Genomic DNA, 22,084 nt, shown 5'->3' on the forward strand with positions numbered 1-22,084 from the left:
GGGATTTATTTTCGTACCAGGATAATTTCGTCTCTTATCTCAAGATTTTACTACAAATCAGAGCCAGAGTAGTATGTATGTATGTACGTACGTACGCATGCACGCACGCATGCATGTATGTATGTATGCATATATATATATATATATATATATATATATATATATATATATATATATATATCTGTGTGTGTGTGTGTTTTCTTCAGTTTGTTCAATCTGACCTCGCACAGCAAGTTCTTCATGACAGGTCTGTTTTATTTAGCTACACATGGCCTACTTTGTCATTGTCGTATACTTCTTGTTCATTAAAGTTCATGGGTTCACATACTACCCTGTTGAATAGTTTTCAGTGGCTCTTGTTGTTGTGGGTTTAACTCCATTTTTTACATACATGGCAGTCAGTATAACTGGCGGAGGAAGATTCCTTGACAACCCTGGTAATAACCACCGACACACGGGAAGTTTTCTCACCTACCCACATTAGCTTAGCTCCAGACTTAAACCCAGGCGAATAGCGGTGAGATTACGAGTGATCGGTAAAGGCGAGCGCTTTGGACCATTCTGCCACCCGGGGCCCCAATTTTCAGTGGCTTATGCCATATTCAAACTCATGGTTGAGCTGACCAACAACAAATACGGGAAAGTAAGTACAATAGAAAGGACATGGGTTTAAAACAGACATTTACGATTTGGAAGGGTTGAAATGTGCTCGACACCCTTGATAGAGGATTAAGATGTTTGGAGGTAGATGCTTTGCAAATTTATTGTTTGCATATGAAATCAATTTCAACCGTTTGAAAATGATAACGTTTTTTGGGTGTCGCAAATGATTATTCATGTAAGTGTAATAACCATTGATAGATTGGCGTATTACAGTTGTTGTCGTGATGGTAGTGGTTGTACTGGAGAAAGACAGACAGACAGAGACGGATATATATTTTTCTTCAGAACATATCACATCATAAAGGCAAGTTTCCCCTCTTCCTACCCAAGGGTATTTATGTTCAATGTACGTTCAAGGTATATTTAAAAAAATCACGCATCGTATTTTCCATAAGGAATTTATATAAATATTGTGTGTTCGCATTGGCAGTCTTGAGAATTTTTTTGAAAGCAAATTTTCCATTACAATTTTCCTCTAAGTTAGTACTGACCATAAAATGAGGAACGACCAGCATATGTTTACCTTATATGTTGAAGAATAGGAAAAGAAAGTGAACACATACATTTTATATTTTCGTTGCCTGATTTATAAACGTGCGTCTGATCTAATGTTCTCTGTGACAAACCATATACACATGTACTAAGCACACAATGTCGCTAGTGTATGCAGAATTAGCCCGAATCATCAGCGCGTATGACGTAAAAGACGACAACGGAGACTAGAGCTGCAGTGGCTCAGTGGTTAGCGTTCCGGACCAGCAAAAGAACGGATGCAGGTGCGAACCCTACCATCGGATCAGCAAGGATTGGCTACCGTGGTATGTCCTTGCGCACCACACAATACTCCGATGCCCTCGGCACCAAATAACCTACATGTGTTGTTGTACCCTAAAACACCAAACAAAAGCAATCCAAAATATGTACTAAGCTCTTTCTCTAGTTTAATGTTAAATTCACATACATACATACATACATACATACATACAGACAGACAGACACACACATACATACATACATAGGGGGCGCTCACCAATTAATATGTACTTTACAGAGAGTGACGTATGTAAGGTGAAGTAGTTCGCATTTAAAACATGCACAATGGAGAGAATGTTGGCATACCTATATGCTACAGTAATGTAATGTGGATGATATTTCTTTGGATATTGTACCTTTGGAAATTTTACATGATTTAAGCACACTGCTGACTAAAATGACTGCTCCCTTGTATTGAAAAATCAGCCTGAATTAGTCTAAAGTACACTATACATAGCAGCTATTAAAATAGGGGAAATGAATTTTGCCAGACTAGACAATACCACCTTCTGAAAGTGCAATGAATGAATTACCAAATATATAAAATGTAAAAAAAAGTTATCGGCTCTTTTTTATAGAATTTACCTCTGAAGTTCAGGAAGTGAAAATGACCAAGTAGAGCTAGCACTTTTTTGAAAGGTGCACATTTGAAGTAAGACCAAGCTGTATACTCTATAACCCATAGTACACCCATCAATCATACACCAAAATAAAGGGAATTAAAGGTTCTTTGAATTATGCCTAAGATATACAAGGTCTTTTTTAAATAGCTAGTATAACCAGTGAGGAAAGGCGGGGAAATTCTTTTTCTTTAAAATCCTAACCTATGCAAAATACGAAACTGTAGAGCGCCACCATACATACATACATACATACATACATATATACATACAGACAGACTGACAGACAGACATACATATAGACAGACTGACATACATACATACATACATATATACATACAGACAGACTGACAGACAGACATACATACAGACAGACAGACAGACATACACACACATACATACATACATACAGACATACATACATACATACATACATACATACAGACATACACACATACATACAGACATACATACATACATACATACATACATAAATACATAACAGACAGACAACAGACAGACAGACATACATAAATGCTTCAACTCAAAGCTTTTTCATAGGTAAGCCAGTGGAATGCTTTACCACTAAATGGAAAAATTCCGTAAGAAAGGTGATGTTTATGTAATGAGTGGGACATAAGTCAGTATACAAAGAGATTCTTTTGTAATGAGTGGGACATAAGTCAGTATGAAAAGAGATTCTTTTGTAATGAGTGGGACATAAGTCAGTATGAAAAGAGATTCTTATGTAATGAGTGGGACATAATTCAGTATGAAGAGTCATGCTTATGAAATGCGTGGGATGTGCTTTCGCTAAAATGCAATGTGCCTAATACACAATGTTCCTGGTTCATTATATTCCGAGGAGTAAAGTTTTTGAAAAAAAAACCCACAACATAAGTATGATTAGAGATTACGTGCCCTGTTTAAAGAATTTATATTAAAAAAAACTAGAGACAGGTCGATAGTTTTCAGTGTTTTCTACTTGCACTTTCAACTATTATCAATACAGAGTTCTACCTTTCGAAAGAGGTTATATGTAAAACATACATACAACTATTGATGATTGGTTAATCTCTCTTTCCATAATGTAGAGTTCTTCTTTCTATGTTTTCTCTTCATTTTCTTCTTCATCTTCTTTTTGATAAATATATGCACGAATATGAGTCACATGAATTGAAAATGTGAGGGCATTGTAGTGGCAGATTCAAAGTGGATTCGAGGGATTAAATAGAACTCACCCCACCCTTTGAACTCCTGTTATGTATATTTAATTTGTATTGTGTATTTGGTCTTTGTTCATGATTGAGTGAAGAGTTATCATGGCTTACCTGAATGTTTCAATTGTTTTAAAATTTGTTTAATGACATTTAAGTTCAAGTTCTTGCCATACTTATCAACTTAGAATGTTCTGGGACCGAGCTTTTGAGCCACCGTCTGCTTATTTTAATGTTTTAATAAACAAAAGGCTGAGGTAAATACAGTCATTTCATTTATCCTACGTTTAATCTATGGAATCATCTACTTTGTGTTCAGATATAACTTGAGAGGAAATAATTTATTTAAATTATCTTTAGAATTACAAGGTGCTTTGGGATTATTGTGAATTCATTCAAAGACATTCTGGATTATATCATTGGGATAAATCAAGAATGCTGGTACATCAACCTATTCAAGATTATTATTCAACACTGGAATTCATTCAGAACTCTAAACTTTTGGATTTGTGATAGAACATTTAGAATTATTTTGGGATTTGATTCACAATACAATAAGTTCCTCTTAAATTTTCACTGTCTAACCTTTATGAATAAATGTATTTGTTGATTTTAATCTTCACTGCTTTTCTGTTACTTAGTGTAAGACCATAGGGTCGTATGACTCCACCCTATTGTTTTCTAATGACGGCCCGGTCTGAAATAAAGAGCAAGTTCTGTCATGATAAAATATGAAGCATCCGGCCTTCCAAACTCTACTTTTAGTTGTAATTTGTAATATGCCCAGTTAAGACCAGGTTCAATATGTTGTCTATACGAGATACGAGATTGTACGAAATATGTGTTTTGACAGGCATAGATACAGAGCCTCGTTTGTACCTGGGTACACACACACACACACACACATAATCACTCACTCACTCACTCACACATACATACACCAAATGGATTCCTTCCTTCTAACCACTTACTTTTCACCTCGCAAGCGCTCACGCTCACTAAGACGGATAGTAACGAGTAAAGTTGTACAGACTTGTTCCTTTTACTCTTTAATTTCTTGAATGGATTTGTAAATAACCACAACCAAATATCATATAGCTTCTTTACAGTAATTATGTGTGTGTGCTAAATTCTTGCATAGTTTGTGTAAAATAACTTTGAATATATACATTTGTTAAATTAGTAATAATAACTGATGTTTAATTATATACTTGTCATGAAACAGTGACATACCGAAGCTTTCGTACGTTTCAACCTTGAGAAAGATCATCTTCAGGGGACAATAAATAACACATTGACACACCTGTGCTAAACTGCAAATATTGTTCTTCGCGCGTCACTCTTTGTGTTGTGTAGGTTTCTCTTTGTATGATATTAATTGTGACCTGAGGACGACCTTGCTCTCAATGTGATGAATAGGTAAGGAAACTTTGTTGTTTTCTTCGATTTATTATACATACATACATACATATATATATATATATATATATATATATATATATATATATATATATATATATATATATATATATATATATATATATATATATATCTGCATGGTCATAACATTTTAGATGACCAAACGTAATCATGAATATTACCATTATTTATTTATTTCATTATTTATTGTATTTATTTAACGTTTAAACAGACGAAATATTAATGGTTGCCTTTTAGACGCACATAGCTGAAATAACACACTGTGTTAGCAGTTTCTATACTAGGACAGAGGAACCACTAAGAACATCGATAGAAAAAAGTATAAATAAATATACAGTCTTTGTTTAAAATATGACTTGTAATGTTTTAAACGGTGATAGATTTTCTTAGTTAATCAGTATCCAGTAAAAAAATATTCCCTCGTCAACAGATTCCCTAAGTTAATCCGTGCCCAGTTAGCATTTACCTTGCAACAGATTCCCTAAGTTAATCCGTCCCCAGTTAGCTTTTAACTTGCAACAGATTCCCTAAGTTAATCCGTGCCCAGTTAGCATTTACCTTGCAACAGATTCCCTACGTTAATAAGTGTCCAGTAAAACATGTACCCTGCAACAAATTCCCTTAGTTAATCCGTGCCCAGCAAATTAATTGGAACTTTGTGTAATGATGTTTTTAGTCGATTTTAAGTCGGATCCAATTGCAAACTGCACAGATCCAGATCTGTTGGCGCAGTATGCGCCATCAGGTCTGGGTCTATGCAGTTTATTAGCACCAATAAGTAAAACAAATAGCACAGACCATAATCTGTTGATCAATAAATAGCTATATCATAAATCGTTACTACAACCACCTCTGTGGGGTTAAATACCAAGGTCAAACAAATAACTTTGCTGTTAAACATTTTAGCCAGGTCATTCTATTCAGTAATGATATTTCACACATTTCAGCACGACAATTCTCATAACCGATGTTATTGCTCATAAAAAGATGCTCATGTTGAAACATATAATAAAAGATCTACACTGATATATCATATCACAACGACTTGAACCACTCCGGTAGCCAAGTGGTTAGAGCGTCCGCCTCGGAAGCGGGAGGTCGTGGGTTCGAACCCCGCCCGAGTCATGCCAAAGACTTACAAAAATGATACTAACAGCTTCCTCGCTAGGCGCTCAGCATTAAGAGGTTAGTGTTAGGACTGGTCGGCATGGTGTCCGGATAATGTGACATGCTACATGTCTGCGGCATGATACCCCAGTGCTAGACATTACTATAAACTGCCACACTGCAGACATCGTAGCGATATGACTGAAAAACTGTTAAAGTCACGTTAAAAATCCTAAGCACACACACACACACACACACACACACACACTCACAATGACTTTGATATTAGGTTTGGTGTACATCTTCGTAAATAACCGGTAGTGAATTTGTTCAGCGCGTACCTTGACAGGGCATTCCCATATGCATGTTAACTGAATGACCCCGATGTCTACAGAAAGTTTATGATGTCAGCTACAATATTTTCTGCTTACATGAATGTTGCAACTAATGGTGTTTAATATTTTATCAGTTGTTTCTTGTTATGTGTTCTTCGTGTAACTGAGCATTTTTTCTTCAAAGTTTCAGTGAAATGCTAACTAAGAAATATTGAACTCAACTTTATCTTGCTGGATTATTTCACAAATAACACGACTGCATGGATATCATATTTTTAATAGTTCTCAACTGATGTTAAAATTAGAGCTTCTAAATTGATTGCTTTGTCTGTTTCATCGCGGTGTACTCAGTAATACCACTTACCCGGAAAGGTGTGTGTGTGTGTGTGTGTGACAAAATCGTCTTTCTTTTACTCCGATAAATAAGCACACACACACACACACCCCATCTGTGTTGATACTGATAGACCATATGTGGGTCTGATGAAAGCTGTTTGTTCAAAAGTGCAATTTTCTGCATGCCAATCGTTCCAGAACACACATGCGTACAGTTTGGACAATTACTGGTATTCTGTTACAGCCATAACTATCGCGAAATTCAAAATTGCCACAGGACAGAGAATTATTTTATTTCACTAGGATTTACAAGCCGCCAAACATAGGATTTTATCCGGACATAGTATGTGCATATCGCTAAAAGAACTCTTCAGCCGACGGTAGATCCACAGCCGCGGAAAATAACGGTAAGTGTATACAATATAAACCGATATGTGTAGACGAAATTAACAGTAGATTTTTGCAGGTTTTAATGAATAAGCGATATCATCCCCCAAACCTCCAATCAATATTATTATATGTGTGGGATTGATTTATCGGCCAACCTTTCTCCCTACTAAGGGAGACTGTAGCCGAATGGTCGGAACCAATCCTCGTCAGGTGTCGCTGGTACCGTATGGGGAATCATACCAATCAAACATACAGACTGGTATTCTTGTTTATGTAAGAATGTAAAAATGAATTATAGATGCAGTTGTCTGTCATATCCTTGTCATTCTCGTATCTGTACGGTTTTTCTGTGTTGTTATTAATTTTATAAAGGATGAAATAAAGATCAAATAGCATGGATAAAAAACTATCTCATCAAGCAGATTGAAAGTATTGACGACTAGTAGTGATCCATTTGTCGGAAACCGGATCATATGTGCACAGTGTGCTCAAACCAATCAGTGAGCCGAAGTTAATAAATATGTATCTCGCACAAAATGTAAAGATTTGTCATTTTTATATAAAGAATCAAAGTCGGTATGAAGTTAAATAACACCTCCCAATTTTCACCTTTAAACAAAATGCAAAATTTGGTTCAAACTGATTTCGTTGTCAATTGAGAAAGTGTTTATATATTGGAGGGAAAGTGAAAAATATTTCGATAAAATGTTTTTTCTCACTGTGACATTCGAAGATGAGTCAATTTCAAAATCATCTCCAGAGAATGTCTTTTATCATCAGACTTTTTACTTAAAGTTTGTACTCACAAAAATTCTTCAGCGAGCAAAATAAAAACGTTATGGCCTAACACTCTTGAGGATGAGTTTCGCAGCCATTAAGTGTACAAAACTAGGACGACTTATTACTACAGATCTGATTTCATCACCACTGTGAATAGTACGCCCTCGATTGGAGCTCAAAACAAAAATATGTTCATTTTCTGCCAGGGCGAATTTACGAACGACCTTCATTACACGACCATATGTACAGGATGATACTCTCTCAAGGTTAGACATATATGCATTCTACAGGACCCAGGTGGCGCAGCTGCTTATTATATGAAGTACCATTGTCACGTTTGCTAAGCCCAGGTATTAAGACATGTATAATTGTCGCGGCCATGTGTTTGATGTCTAAACATTTCCGCGGGCTAGAGTTAATCGCTTACGCAAGGTTACCGTGACCCACCAGAGAGCGGAATCTGGAATCGACACAGGCGATAAATCGTGCCAAATGGACAAAAGCTTGCCGTATAACACATACATGTTAAAGGTTTGTTCAGAAATCAAGAGAAGCCCGCGAGTGAACGGGACATGTTCTCGTCCGTCCCCACGTGGACAGACAACGAGAAGGACATTGTTCACTAAGTTTGATTGGATCAGCTCACAGCAATATCCAGTCGGAGTTAAGATAGAGGATGTGATTACAATTCAGATCCAAATTGTAATTTCATAATTCGCAAGCAAAGGGTTAGCAGTTCTCCTGGAAAGATTGCTGAGCAAATATGATTACTCCGAGAAAGCCACTCGTAATTTGGCGGTAAAACTTACAAGTAGATACTAAGGACAGACAAAGCTTCGAAAAATAAGCTTCTTATGGGACAGAACGTCCGGTTCAATTGAGTCCCGAGTCTCCATGAGGGGAGACGGAAATGAGACTAACAAACAGCCGGAACTGACACAAGTCTAGTCGGCGGGGAAAAGTAGTCTGGAGGAGATAGTTGAGGAGGAGGAAAGAGAGTCGAGGGAAGTCAAGGAGGAAGACAATGAGTATAGAGACGAGGAGGAGGAGGAGAAGGGATTTGGAGAAAGACGGGAGGAATTGGGAGGAATAGGAGAGATGATTACACAGATGAGTAGAATATAAGGACAGGTGGAAATCTATCTCATACTACTAATCAAGTGATGACATAGGCTATTACAGGGTCGAGCGGGAGGAGAACACTTGGGAAATTTGAATCATTTGTCTAATGAAATGTTTTGAAATTTTTATTCGTTGAATTTCACTTTTTTTGTATCTTCAATCATTTAACCGTCTGCATTGCTGACTTGGGGCTCAGAGCTTTACATCTATCTTTCACTAATTTAACTTCCAACGAAAATCGAGCCTGGGTGACACTTCCATAATAGTTTAGTTAAATTCTTGGGAGCACCCCACTCCAGCCACAAAACAGACCCCCCCCCCAACCATCTACCATACTGGATCGGTGTCTCGAGTCAGAGCAAAAAAATAATAAGATAATGAACTCTGAAAATACATCTGTCATTGGTAAAACAATAGCAGAATTTTGAATTGCTTGATTTTGTTGAGCATGTGTTGAATGACGATTAGTTTGCTGTTGTAAAACGTTGTCAAATCAATTTATATCAACCTTCCAAATGTGAATGAATCTCCAGAGGAAACAGAGGAAAATAATAATTTTATAAAAGGTATTTCAGATAAAACACCTACTATGGAGCTTGTAAAATCGAATCGCAGTAATGATCCTGAACGACTTTGTTGCTTAAAACAGAACATTGCATGATCTTTATGTTTCTGCCATGGATGAACTTCGGACATTAAGATTCTTTAGAAAGTTTCAGTTATTCTGCGTAGAGATAAAGATAGCAAGATGACATTCAAACGATCGTTTTCATGACTGTGAACCTGGTCAGAGACTGTCCGCAAAGGGAATGAGATGGCGACTGAAAGAAGGTCTGAAGTTAACTGTCCAAACAAGAAATACTGATATCAAAAAAGGGCTATCCTACTGGCACATCATGTAGTCACGTCATTCAAATTCGGGTGGTCACGTTCCATTCTTTCCGTCCAGTCTGAGACATTTGGCAGTTTTAAACTTCCATGAGGGAGGAGAGATACTATTATTAAATGATCGATCAGTGTATTCGAATGAAAAGATCGATTGGTATTCGCTAAACTAGATCTTGCTTAAACCTATCAATGGACAATCAGACTTGAAAATCACCTTGTACATTCAGTGATTAGCGAAATTCAGGTAACCTCAGGGCCACTTTCATTTTGCGAAAGACAAGTCTCTGCGTTTTGTAAAAGATACACACTGACTTCTTATACAAGATTCCTACCAGAGATAATACACTGCGAGGAAATGCATTCATCTATTAACAGCAAATTTGGCCTCTTCGAACCTCGGTGATCGCAGTGACTTATTACATTGAAGCAAAGATAAGTATGCCATTAAAGAGAACACCTAATGCGAAGTTACTTAGACCCTTATCACCAACTCTTTTTACAATTATTATACTCATTTCAAGCTCCGTGGTAATGCAACCATATTAAATTTGTACATACGTTGGGGACAGGATTTGGATTGTCAGATGTTGCATGGAAAACTACAAAAATGTCAAATCATGAGGCTGCTGCTACAAGTGATGGCGATGGCGATTCATCCGCAGCAGACATGCACAAAATGTACAACAAAAAAGACAGTCCCTACAAACTGTCAACTTTGGTCGCATATAATTTCCTTATAACTGATGCAATACCGATAACCAAAATACCCAATATACACCTCCTGAGCTTAGAAGTTCGCCAACATCTTCACATTGTATTTATACAGTTCTCAGGAAACAACAGAATATCCGCGTACAAGCTGTTCGAGAAAAAAGACAAACAGCTGTTAATCTGGACCTTCATTTGTGCATAAAAGGCCGCAAACTCATCTCCCAAAGGTAAATGCGCACTTCGTATTGCGAACTTCATTCAGATCGTATTTGCAACTGAAAATGTCGAAAGCAATGGTATATACCAGGCTTGGACTAGATCATTATTGTACTAACCAATCTCTTCCCGATAAATCATTAAAGGAGAAGCGCTTTCTAAGGGCAATCGAGGGTCACGTGATTACAAACAGCATACTGTGATAAGCGTATACCTGACGTACAGCAGTGTTTCAGTAGAAACCACACGAAGGAGTTTAAATGTATTCAAATATACACCCACACATCCCGACGAGGAATCAGGTCCCTTATTTTGTGGCACAAGAGGGATTCAAGATGTACGTCTTCGCTCTCGATTAATCCAATTATGATGGTATGAGCTTACTGCGCTGTGTTGCAAACGCTCGATATGAAAGACCCAGAAAGATAGAGGGTTCTCGAAGTTGGTGATATCTGTGTTAACCAAAACGAGATTTCATTCTACGTTGTCTGTCTCGACCATGCCATAGAATATGAGAATGGTTCTGTGAATGTATTCGTCGGTTTTGTTTGCGTTTCCTAAAGTGAGAATTCATTGGACAGATGTTTCTTAATTGCTCCTGAATTGTTACCGCTAGTGAGACATATTGAGCGGCAGTGCAGAATCTAGACAACAGTCTAAAAAGAGCATCATGTCTATCCAATACTTTCAACTAAACATCATAAAACTCTTGTTGCATGTGATGCAAAAGCTGACATTAATCGGGACAATATTACTACAGATCTAAGAAATCAAGAACAGGTCACTGCTCTAAGCGATTGATGTCAGCGTAAATCAAGAAATGCAGACCTGAATAAATTCCTTCTGTACCAATACGCTAATGCACATTAGCAAGTGAAACAAGATTTGGCAGTTGCTGTGCTTTCAAAGCGATATACACTACTGGTTTATTTTTGACAGACAAAGCAAACTTTTTTTAACTCAGATTTCCAGGCAGGGAAGTTCTGAAGATTTGTTGCTGCCTTGAGAATATTTTTGTTAAGCATTTAAGGTTCGAGAGGCAGAAAGTTGGATACACTGTCAGAATTGTCTTGTACACAAGGAACTATTTGCCTACATATAACGCGGATTTTTTTTTATGTGTCAATGATATTAATATATCTACTAGATTTAATGATACATACCTTCCATTCCATTTAATTAGCAGACCGATGTTTAGGTAGAAAACAATTTAATAACAGGCATACATACATACATACATACATACATACATACAGTCAACTTTAGGGATTACAGAGATAGAAACTCTTCAAGGCTATTTAAAACAAATGTGGACATTGTTAATCTGGATACTCATCTCTTTCATGTTACCTTGCAAATTATGGAAGCCTTTTTGCTTGTGAAAAGCGATGATTTCTAGCGACTGAATTTGGGGTAAACGTCCGAATCTGTTATTTGATAAACTTTGTAAATTCCAGGCAGATTTTGCTTTTGGGTTGCAACGGCACCTAATTTAGGACAAGTGGCAAACTCCCATTGTCCCCAAGTACTCGAAACTGCTCCCCCCCAAAGAGCACAATCTCAATCCAGATCTGATAATATGCATAGCCACCAACGACCGAGACCCTCCCTAGACAGTTATGTCAATTCGAATTCAAAATGTTAGTATATCCTCCATCTACAAGAAAGTTAAAGTTTGGTCATTTATTTAACACACACTAAAAATTACAAAAATCGCGATACAAATTTCCGATTGTCCCTCGTTTTCTGTAGAACTTTAAGAGTGCAGTATTCTTTTCAACACAGTGAGCCATGTTAGCATGCCAGAGTGACCTTGATCGAGGGTCGCTTACACGTTGGAAAAGGGGTTAGCAGTATTCATTAGTATAAAACCAAACACTGCGTTGTAAGCATGAAATTTCACATATTTTAGTTAATCATCCGTACGTATTTTATTCGGTTATACATATTATAGATACAAAATATTTCGATTAAAAAGTTACCACTCCACAGTTTCGAAACACGTTTGGTGCAAAATGTCTTAACTGCGAACTAGTACCTGTAGTTATTGACTCACCAGGTGAAAATTATCGTGGGTACGAAATGTACCTAGTAGGATTCTTTTTGTCTTGCTGTGAAATGTCTTAATTGCGAACAGTAAAGTTTCATACTATAAATGGAGGTGGGTGATAAATATCTTGAGTAAAATTACACGACTGATTTGCATACAAAACGTCTGGAATATGGAGACACTCGTCAAACCAATCTGTCAGATGAATCAGACCACCACACAAAAGGAAACCACTGGGTCTATTGCCCTTTTGTCAATTTATAAGCAAAACGCAAATATGAAAAATATCTATATCAGTGTTAGTGAGCATGCCTTTCCACTCGTCTACATTGGCTCCTGCTTCTCCTGATGAAGCCTTCGTTTTAGTGATTCTCAAAACCCCCTCCACCTTGAAATACGAATAAGCGCACTTCTTCATTTGTTTTCATTTTTGTTGTTTGTAAACGTTTTCTTTCATGTTGTCCGCCAAACACAAACTTTTCATTTCAGATTCGTAAAGATTAGTCTGCGCTCATAGGAGCATAGGCTATTGAAATGTGATAATTTTAAATTATGAAGCTTTATCTGCGATATTTCGATATTCAATTGTTGAAAATTGGGTCTATTGTTCGCTATTTTATTTATAAAATATAAAATATGACAATGACACACACGTGACACATGCACTGTGGGAATGAATTCTTAAGGTGAAATACAAGAAATAAAACATTATTTATTACCTCCTCCATTCTTATAGCACAGATATGGAAATCTCCAAACGTTTCCAAGTCCGACAGAAAATCCAATGCAGGCCAGTAAAAAGTCAAGTGCTCTTGCCCACGTTTCTCGTTTCTTGATCTTTTCTCCCTTTTCATTTGTCTGGCTGTCCTGAACGGCAAACTCTGTTCCACCTCCTTTTTCTGCCATATTGCGGCTCAGTTCTGCCTTGGTCAAACGCAAGTTGCAAATAAGAATCGGAAATTTTCTTCACCAACTGACCCTTCAACAGTGAACCGGTTATTGACTCGTATGTTTGTTCCGATATTAGATAACAGTTCCGCCTCAGAAGACACACACACAAGTAAACCTGTTTCCCGTTAAGCAGTGACCTCACTGATGAACCTTATATGAAAAGTGCGATTTGAATCGTGACTGAATAAGCGATACATCCGGCTGACCACATATACGGAGTTTCGTTATAATAACGGACAGAGTAATAAAAGGGTGGATTGTTGTCAAGATAAAATACTTTGCTAAACTGACCACCATTTTCGAACTGGTTTATCTACTCCTTGCTCTTTTTAAAAACATTTATATCGTTATTGGAAATCGTTTTTAAACAATTTGTCAAATTTCCTCTTGAATTACTACAAATGTGGGTTCTCAACAACTGCCGATCAAAGTAATGGCTTTTGGGGAGGAGGGTGTCATTGTTTTGTGCGTTTTGTTTTTCTTTTTTTTTTTCTTTCTTTTTCAATGTGAGGACTATGCGTTATCATCTTAATTCTGGAGCTCAGTTTCAACAGAAGAAGTGATTAATATTTATGTCAATGTAAAAATGGGCAAAGACACGCAATATTTCCATCAACACAATAATTCTATCTTGACTATCGCGACACATCAACTCAAGTCACCTGCGACAATCCGCAACGCTGCTTTATCAACAGCGACTGCTAATCGGAGCAACCTCGGACTTTTCCCTCAAGCCGAGAAAGAAGCTCAGATGTCGCTTCTCAGTACTGAACTTTCCACTGTGTGACAATCAATACAAATCATATATTAATCTAAAATACCTTCAAAGATGACTTCACGGTGAAGTTCTGGTCATAGGTTCGCCGGAATCTCTTTGAGAGGCTGGAGTGTAAACAAAGCAACGTGCCAGTGGAACACATATTTCACTTCCGGATCATCACCAAGGCCTTTTTACTCACTGTGCGCTGTCGTCGAAATACACACAGACAATCACACCATAAGCTCGTATTCTAAAGAATAAACAATTACCTTTAAATCCATACCAAAAATGTCTTAATCTAACTCTCGTATCACCACCAAAAGGAGACGGGGAAAATGCTCTAAAATAGACTTGGACTACATTCGACTGAATCGGAACTATGTATTGTGATCTGATTCTAATCGGAACATTCTCGGCCTTTGCTGTTGTACCACAATTATGTTGTACAAACCACCAGAGGCGAATCGCGAAATACATTGATATGTATTCCTACAGCTACCTCACGACTTGACTGAAATTTCCGAGAGATGTTCCGATCGCCGTAACCGCCCCTGGTTGACTTCCTGGTTTCTCCGAAATATACATAAACCTTGATAACGAATCATTGCGAGCGCAAATAAAATTTTATTGCCGTTGTGTCCCATGCCATTTCAATGACCAGTCAAAGTTTCTCTCTCAAACATAGTCATTTATCAATTGGTAAAAGGGGCGCGGTCATTTATTTGTCAAAGATTATTACACTATGTTGCTGGTTATGTTTTTTTTTAATATAATTTATTTATGCCTACTCACAAAAACGAAGAAATCTCAATACAGGCATCCACAGCTGATAAAGAAGCGTAGTGGATTGTCGCGAGTGGCTTGCGACGATGACGAAATATAAAAACATTTCAAATACTCGGTGCGGTGCAACGGAGATATGGCGGGGAGCTGAAAATGGGAGGCGGAGTCGAATGCCATATTTGAATAGTTAATGTAGACTCTTTCTTAAAACCCGAACTGCTATGCCGATAGAAGAACGGTGCTCATATTTATATGGTCTTACGACAAAAAGTAGATGACAACTTAAGTTTGTGGTCCTAAACAGAGCTTGTTGGAGTGAAGGTGCTACAGAGGTTGATGGGGTGCACACACACACACACACACACACACACACAGAACATATATCTGCGATATATTCTACCTTAAGAGTTGCTTTGGTTTGTAATGCAGTCCTGTATTTTTTTCCAACAAAATCGAACAAGGAATGCTACTTAACTGAATGTATTTATACACGCATTCTTTCGATATGTGCATACATACATTAAAATAAGTATTTTACAGTTATTCAATGTGACTATTTTTATTTAAACCAGTTCTAAGGTTATATATATATATATATATATATATATATATATATATATATATATATATATATATATATATATATATATACATACACACACCACATACATTAAAAATAACATGGCATTGAAAGTGTTCGTATAAAGCAAATTTATATACCAATATTATTGGTATTTCAAATTGTGATCCGCCCATGACGCAATAATACGAATGTATAAACATTCTTTCAACCGCAGGCCTATATATCAATGATAAATTTCTACTCATTCATTAATCGCAAATGACATATGAAGATTACGATAAAAGTATTAAAAAGGTGAGACAATACCAGTGTTGCCATAATTCCAAATCAAATTACACGTACATGCTGATAGAAATGGTCATATATATCATCGGCAATTAATCTGAATTTTTTTCTGGTGTCCCTGTCGGGCTCGTGCCCTAAGCACGTGCTTAGTGTGCTTAAATAATCCTGCATTGTATATATGCTAGCTGTGGCAAAAATGCCCGTTTTGGCTCTCAACGCTGATCATGGAATGTGGAAACAAAACTGAATCAATGACAACTGTATCACACCTCCGCTGCACGTAAGACCGCATATAACAATCATTCCCCATATCGGTTAAAGACACATGGTACTAATGGTATGGAAAAATGGGAAGCAGCCTGGAAATGGGTGAACCTAAAATATGAGTATATATGGGTTAGGCTGACCAGGATTGGTTAATAATTTAAGTTATGTTGTAGGAAAAAAGAATCTTTTGATAGCTTATCCTAGTTGTAAGTGAACAAAAATTAGAGACATTGTCTTATTGATGGAATTTCAGTCCTTTAACAGTCTTGAATTTGGAACACTCATTACTAAAATTAGCACCGGACTCTTTGCAGGTCCAGAAAATGCCGCGGCTCATATCCTTTCCTCTACACAGAAGCTGACATCCAAGTTTCATCTATACTGATAAATATAAGTTTCATCATGAGCACTCAAAAATTTTAAGTTAATGAAATTTTAACATCATGGTGTTTGCATAGGTTTACTATGGGAAATGAATTAGTACCATGAGTCCTTAAAGTACGAAACATCCGTATTTCCCACTAGTGTATCGCACCGATGGGAAGCTAACAACTAATCACCGCAGCGCAGGGCGTAATTTCCAAATTAGCCGTTATCATTCGAAACATCATTGTCTCTTTTCGATGCGTGTCGCATAACTTCGAATCTTTGAAAAAGGAGGTAATCATAGAGATAGTTCCCAAACTGGCAAGTTTTCGGCGGATGAACATCCTAAATGTACGAACAACAGTTTTGTTGTTGTTGTTGTTGTAGTGTTTAACGCCATTTTTCAGCACACGATAGGCTATACATGGCGACCAGTATTAATGGTGGAGGAAGAACCCGGGAAAACCCGGAAAGAACCACCGACCCACGAGAAGCTACTGGCAAGCTTTCTCACATACCGATATTGGCTGAATCCTAGACTCGAACCCACGCAGGCAGGGGTGAGATGGCAGTGATCCGTAACGGAGAGCGCTTTAGACCACTCGGCCACTCGGGGCCCCCCAACAGTTTTGTAACATGGTAAGTATTGAAAATAACATTCCAGGACGTTTCAATAATCAACCAGAGGCCTGTACATTTATCCTTTGATGTTATTCCTATAAAAATGACAAAAATCATTCGGTTTCAGTTGTCTGGAGCTATTCCTTGGGTTGCTGTTACTGTGATTACACGTTATCGATTCATTGTAACGATATGAAATTATTATGAAGTGATAACATCACGGGCTTTAGGGCAGTTCAAAATGACCTTTATTTCCATACGATTTTTTTCTTCTAGCATACGATGGAAAAGACAGGACGTTCCGATTCTAGCCGTTATGGAAATGGCCTCACGTTTGTGTAAATGACGTCACTGGTTAACCATTCGGGAGACAAAGCATTTTACCCGACCAACGATAATGGCTTTGCCAGTTTAGGTCTGGTACCACCCCAACCCACCCCATCCTCCTCCCAAATCCCAAGTTATAAAAAAAACGAGATGCTTCCAGTTCTGGAGCACTGGGCGTCGTTTGGAGTGTTGACCAAGATTACAAAATTAATAATGGAAAAAAAAAACATAACAAATTACATCTTTAAGGCAAAGAAAATTAAAACTTAAAATAAGTCATGAAGAATATTATCAGAGGGTGCCTTAACAACCATGTGGCGAAATCTCAGAATTAGTACATATTATCCTTGCGGCGACTTCTCCTGGCGAGGTGGGGCGACTTCTCCTGACACATGGGATGAGTTCTCACAGGGCGAGTTCTCCATGGGGCGAGTTCTCCATAATTCGGCTAACAGATCATTGGCATTTTTATTGTCCATTAATACAGCTAGACTAAATTTGACTATTACGGGCTGGCGTTCTTGGGAGTGCACGACATCCCTGGCTGGCTTGCCGAGTTCCTTGCCCTCTTGGCCAATTATAACGGTGGAGATGTGGAACAATTTCCACCCGCCTAAAGCTTGGTGTCCCGATGTGACATCATCGTTGCGACCACTTGCAACGGGGCGTTACACACTACTTGAGACGACACCTAGTACAGTCAAAAACGGACTGAAATCAACTCTTTGTTATCATGAGTGTGTGTTGGGCCCATTCCCACTCACGAAAGCCCTTCATTCAGGTCGTTAGGGACATATAGTCCTACGACCTGGCGGCTAAATTAGCTGTGCTCCTTGAGCACATAAACGCCTGGGGGGGGGGGATGTGGCACTAATTCCTTTCCCCAGGAACATTTAGCATCCCGCAGTGCAGGAATAAAGCCGTCGCACATGCCCTTTTGGGCGCACGCTACGCAAATCCAAGTAATCAGTCAATCATCAGAGCAATTTTAGTTGCATACAAACCTTGCGCCTTTTGACGTCATGTACATTATGATGTCGTAATTTCTCTAAACATATCTGCTTCATATAAACAAACTGTACGAGGACGTAGTTTATACTGAATGCAGGTACTTTCTGTTCGCGCCTGGTGGCATATTTAACTAGAAATTCAAAATTCTATATGATAATTGGTTTAAATATATCATCTTACTGAATCTTAGTATAATTTGCAAAGATTTAGAGTTCTGTGTGCCAGATGTCATGATCACTAAACTTTAAAAGACCTTTGAGTATTTACTTGTACAGGTCCGTTACACGCGATTCGGATACTCCCTTGACAGTTATAAACCATGTACTGCTGATGTCCCTTTGAGTAAAACATTGTGCTGCTTGTTTCCCTTTGAGTATACTTACATTTGAACTAACATGTTCTCAATGAACTAGCCTGTGCGAGACGAGAAGAATGAAATCTGCTTTCAAGAGGTGTTATTGTCCGATGAGAAAATAAAAATTACTGCCAGTTGTTTTCTCACTTCTTATTGTTATAATTGGGAATATTTCAGCACTTTCATTTAAACTGCATTGAAATAAATCGTGAAATGGTTATAGACATCTCAAGTATAGAAGCTGGATTATAATCGTGTTGCTCAATAGATCATGACTGTATGAAAACTCAGAGGGTCTAACAAGATGGAGCCGCGTTGGGATTGAATCTAGCGAAGAAACTGAACACATTTTCATTAATGAAATATTTATTTATAAAATAATTGAACACTGAATCAATCTGACACCAAACAATGTATTTAACAGAGAACAGTGATGCACAATAAAAAAATAGAAATCTTACTTGGTACACTGCCTTAGAACATTAAACCATACAAGGTCTTACTCAAGAAGACTAGAAAAAGACAACCTTGAGCAAATAATATAACCATCTTTTTACATCCAGCACATTTACATTTTTTTAAAAATTCTTCATTTTGCTCATTAGTCACTCACTCACCTATAATTACTATTAGAACAATGAAATATCCGGGATATAATTTATGGTTACACCAATTTACTTTTATTAAAAAGCAGATGGTAATATGGCTCATCCATTTGTAGGTCGATATAAATAGATACACAGCATCATCAATCAGCCTGAAGCCAACTAGCTGAAAAAAAAAAAACATTTTCAAGCTTTAATTCCAGCAGAAATAGTTATAAACTTTTGTAATTTCAACGCTTTTTGTGTGTTTTGTGTTTACGTTTAAGAACATGTCAGTTGACAATGGCTGCTGTTTTGAGATCTTTGGAAGCAAGGGAAACAATGGACCTCAAGCCACACTCGCACAGATGCCTGATTCACTGCTAGTGAGACTCCTTGTATATATCAATAGTATTCTGTTGGCATGACATAGGACATGCAGTTATTATAATGGTATGTGAAATATACACTGAAACCTGTCATAGAGTTCTTTGTATTTTGTGAGAGCATCTGTAAGGATTTTTCTTACTGATGCATGTACAGTTACACAAGTAATATCGGTTGTGTCTGTAAGGGTCATTTACAAAGGTATGCGATGCTTGAAGCTGATGATGGTACTGCAGAAGAAAGCTGGATCAGAAGTTGATACATTTTAACTTAAGCAACTGTAACTAATTTGTTGCTTTTATACATTACTGGGCCTTGTATACGGTTTTCATGAAAGCACACTGCAGTGGTCAGACATTACAGGAGTATTTTATGCCAAGCAGTAAGGCTGACATCTGTCATTACATTAAAAACTGTGGCATGAAGAGATTATTATATCTTGCAGAAATGAGGGTACTTTTACATATGTCAGGCATATACATGGTGAATTATTTCTGCCCAAATCTTGTAGTGGCGTACCATGTTTGTCCGAGTTGGGAATTTTCCACAGCATTCTTAGCTATGTGACACAAGAGCAAGTCAGCCTTTGGATGAATGTGTACGAGGCAGCACTTCTGACTATACTGGTCAGTTTTGAATCTGTGCTTATGTACATTCTCTTCTCAGGCTTTTCTTCCAAAGTATCGAAGCCCACCCCACACCCTGATATTCCTACATTGTTTTTATAAGTAAAAAGGGCATATATATTCAGTCTCTAACTGGAATTAAAAACTAATGTGTGTTATTCGGTTGTGGAATTCTAATCCGCAAATAATATATTGGATATAAAGCTCTACCACTAATCCCCGTATCAGTGTTTTAGGATGATCTTGCATCATGTATTCATTGATTGCATGCATGTCTGATTGATTGCATCATGTATTGATTGATTGCATGCATGTCTGATTGTGAAATAATAAGATTGTGTTCAGTGGATCTTAATAAACTATGATCCAGTGTTCAAATTTGATTTCCTATTTAGCCGTGATGATTGCTTTTTTAAGCTGTGGTCTGTTAAAATTATTGCTTGAATGACCACACTCAACTTGATTGGATGATTAACAACACAATTTTAAAGGAATGTGTGTGGTATTATTTAGTTTGACCCACAGGAAATTTCTGCAAAAATGTCTTGTGGTGACCATTAGGCTGCTTTAGCATAAGAAATGGCTTCTGTGCCAAATCTGCCGCCATGTAATGTTATTTGTTATTGAAGAATAACTGCAGAAGGCGTTCTGTACTATTTGTTAAATACAAGACATCAATAGAGCTAGGAAAGGGAGTAAAGACTACCCTGAGAGTATGTTAACCATGGAACACAAACCCTAGTGAATGTATAACATAAACAGTTGTTGGTGTGTATCAGTTCTAATCCAGTCTGGAATATCTGATTACTTTTACTGCCAAGTGATATAACAAAGCTAATTAGATTAAGGCTTGCACTACATCATACCCTCCTGAGAAAGTTTACATTAAAACGAAACGTGATCTGATGAAGCATTTCTAAACAAGCTACATCAGCTTCATTTTTACAAGTTCAGTCTCTCAGGTGGTTTTGACAATCTTCCCGAACGTGTGAAATATCCGTTTTGACTGGTTGGCACTGTTTTGCTTTCATCTGAGTCAGCCAAAGTATCAGGGTTTGAAACAGTCACTCTGAGAGGCTCCGATAATGTAGTAGGCATGGGAATTAAATTTGTCCTATTACGCCGTATCTCTCCCATATCAGTTACTATCATGTATGAACGAGGTACAGATGCCTCAGATTTAATAATGCCTGAAGAAAAATGATCTTTAATCCATACTTTATTCCCTACCTTTAGTTTTTTTTTTCATATTTCGGGCGCGATTTCGACAATCATAATTTCTCTTTTGAGTTTGCTTTTGATAGTTTTCTTCAGTTTCATTAAATCTGGCCATTTTGACCGTTTGAATTGATTTCATTACCATTTCTAGTCTTTCGTCATGCTGTTTCTGCGTTTCCCCCAAAACAAGAACATTGTCCATGTGACAGTGTTTCCTCATGTCGCTCCAGAGTTTCTAACATCCTTTTCTGAAAAAATTCAGGCGCGGAACT

At 37.5% G+C, this 22,084-nt stretch overlaps 1 protein-coding gene across 1 annotated transcript in view; it reads right to left on the minus strand.

Annotated features, from left to right (window-relative positions):
• Positions 1 to 13,594, minus strand: part of LOC149798215 (sodium- and chloride-dependent taurine transporter-like) — a 99,909-nt gene extending 86,315 nt beyond the window's left edge. Inside the window, exon 1 of the mRNA XM_089960853.1 lies at positions 13,408 to 13,594. Within this exon, the coding sequence (XP_089816979.1) occupies positions 13,408 to 13,594 (187 nt within the window). The remainder of the gene's footprint in view (positions 1 to 13,407) is intronic.
• Positions 13,595 to 22,084: the final 8,490 nt, after the last annotated feature.

This window comes from Sinohyriopsis cumingii, chromosome 6, assembly GCF_028554795.1.
Source record: "Sinohyriopsis cumingii isolate HCF-2022 chromosome 6, ASM2855479v2, whole genome shotgun sequence".
Lineage (NCBI taxonomy): Eukaryota > Metazoa > Mollusca > Bivalvia > Unionida > Unionidae > Sinohyriopsis > Sinohyriopsis cumingii.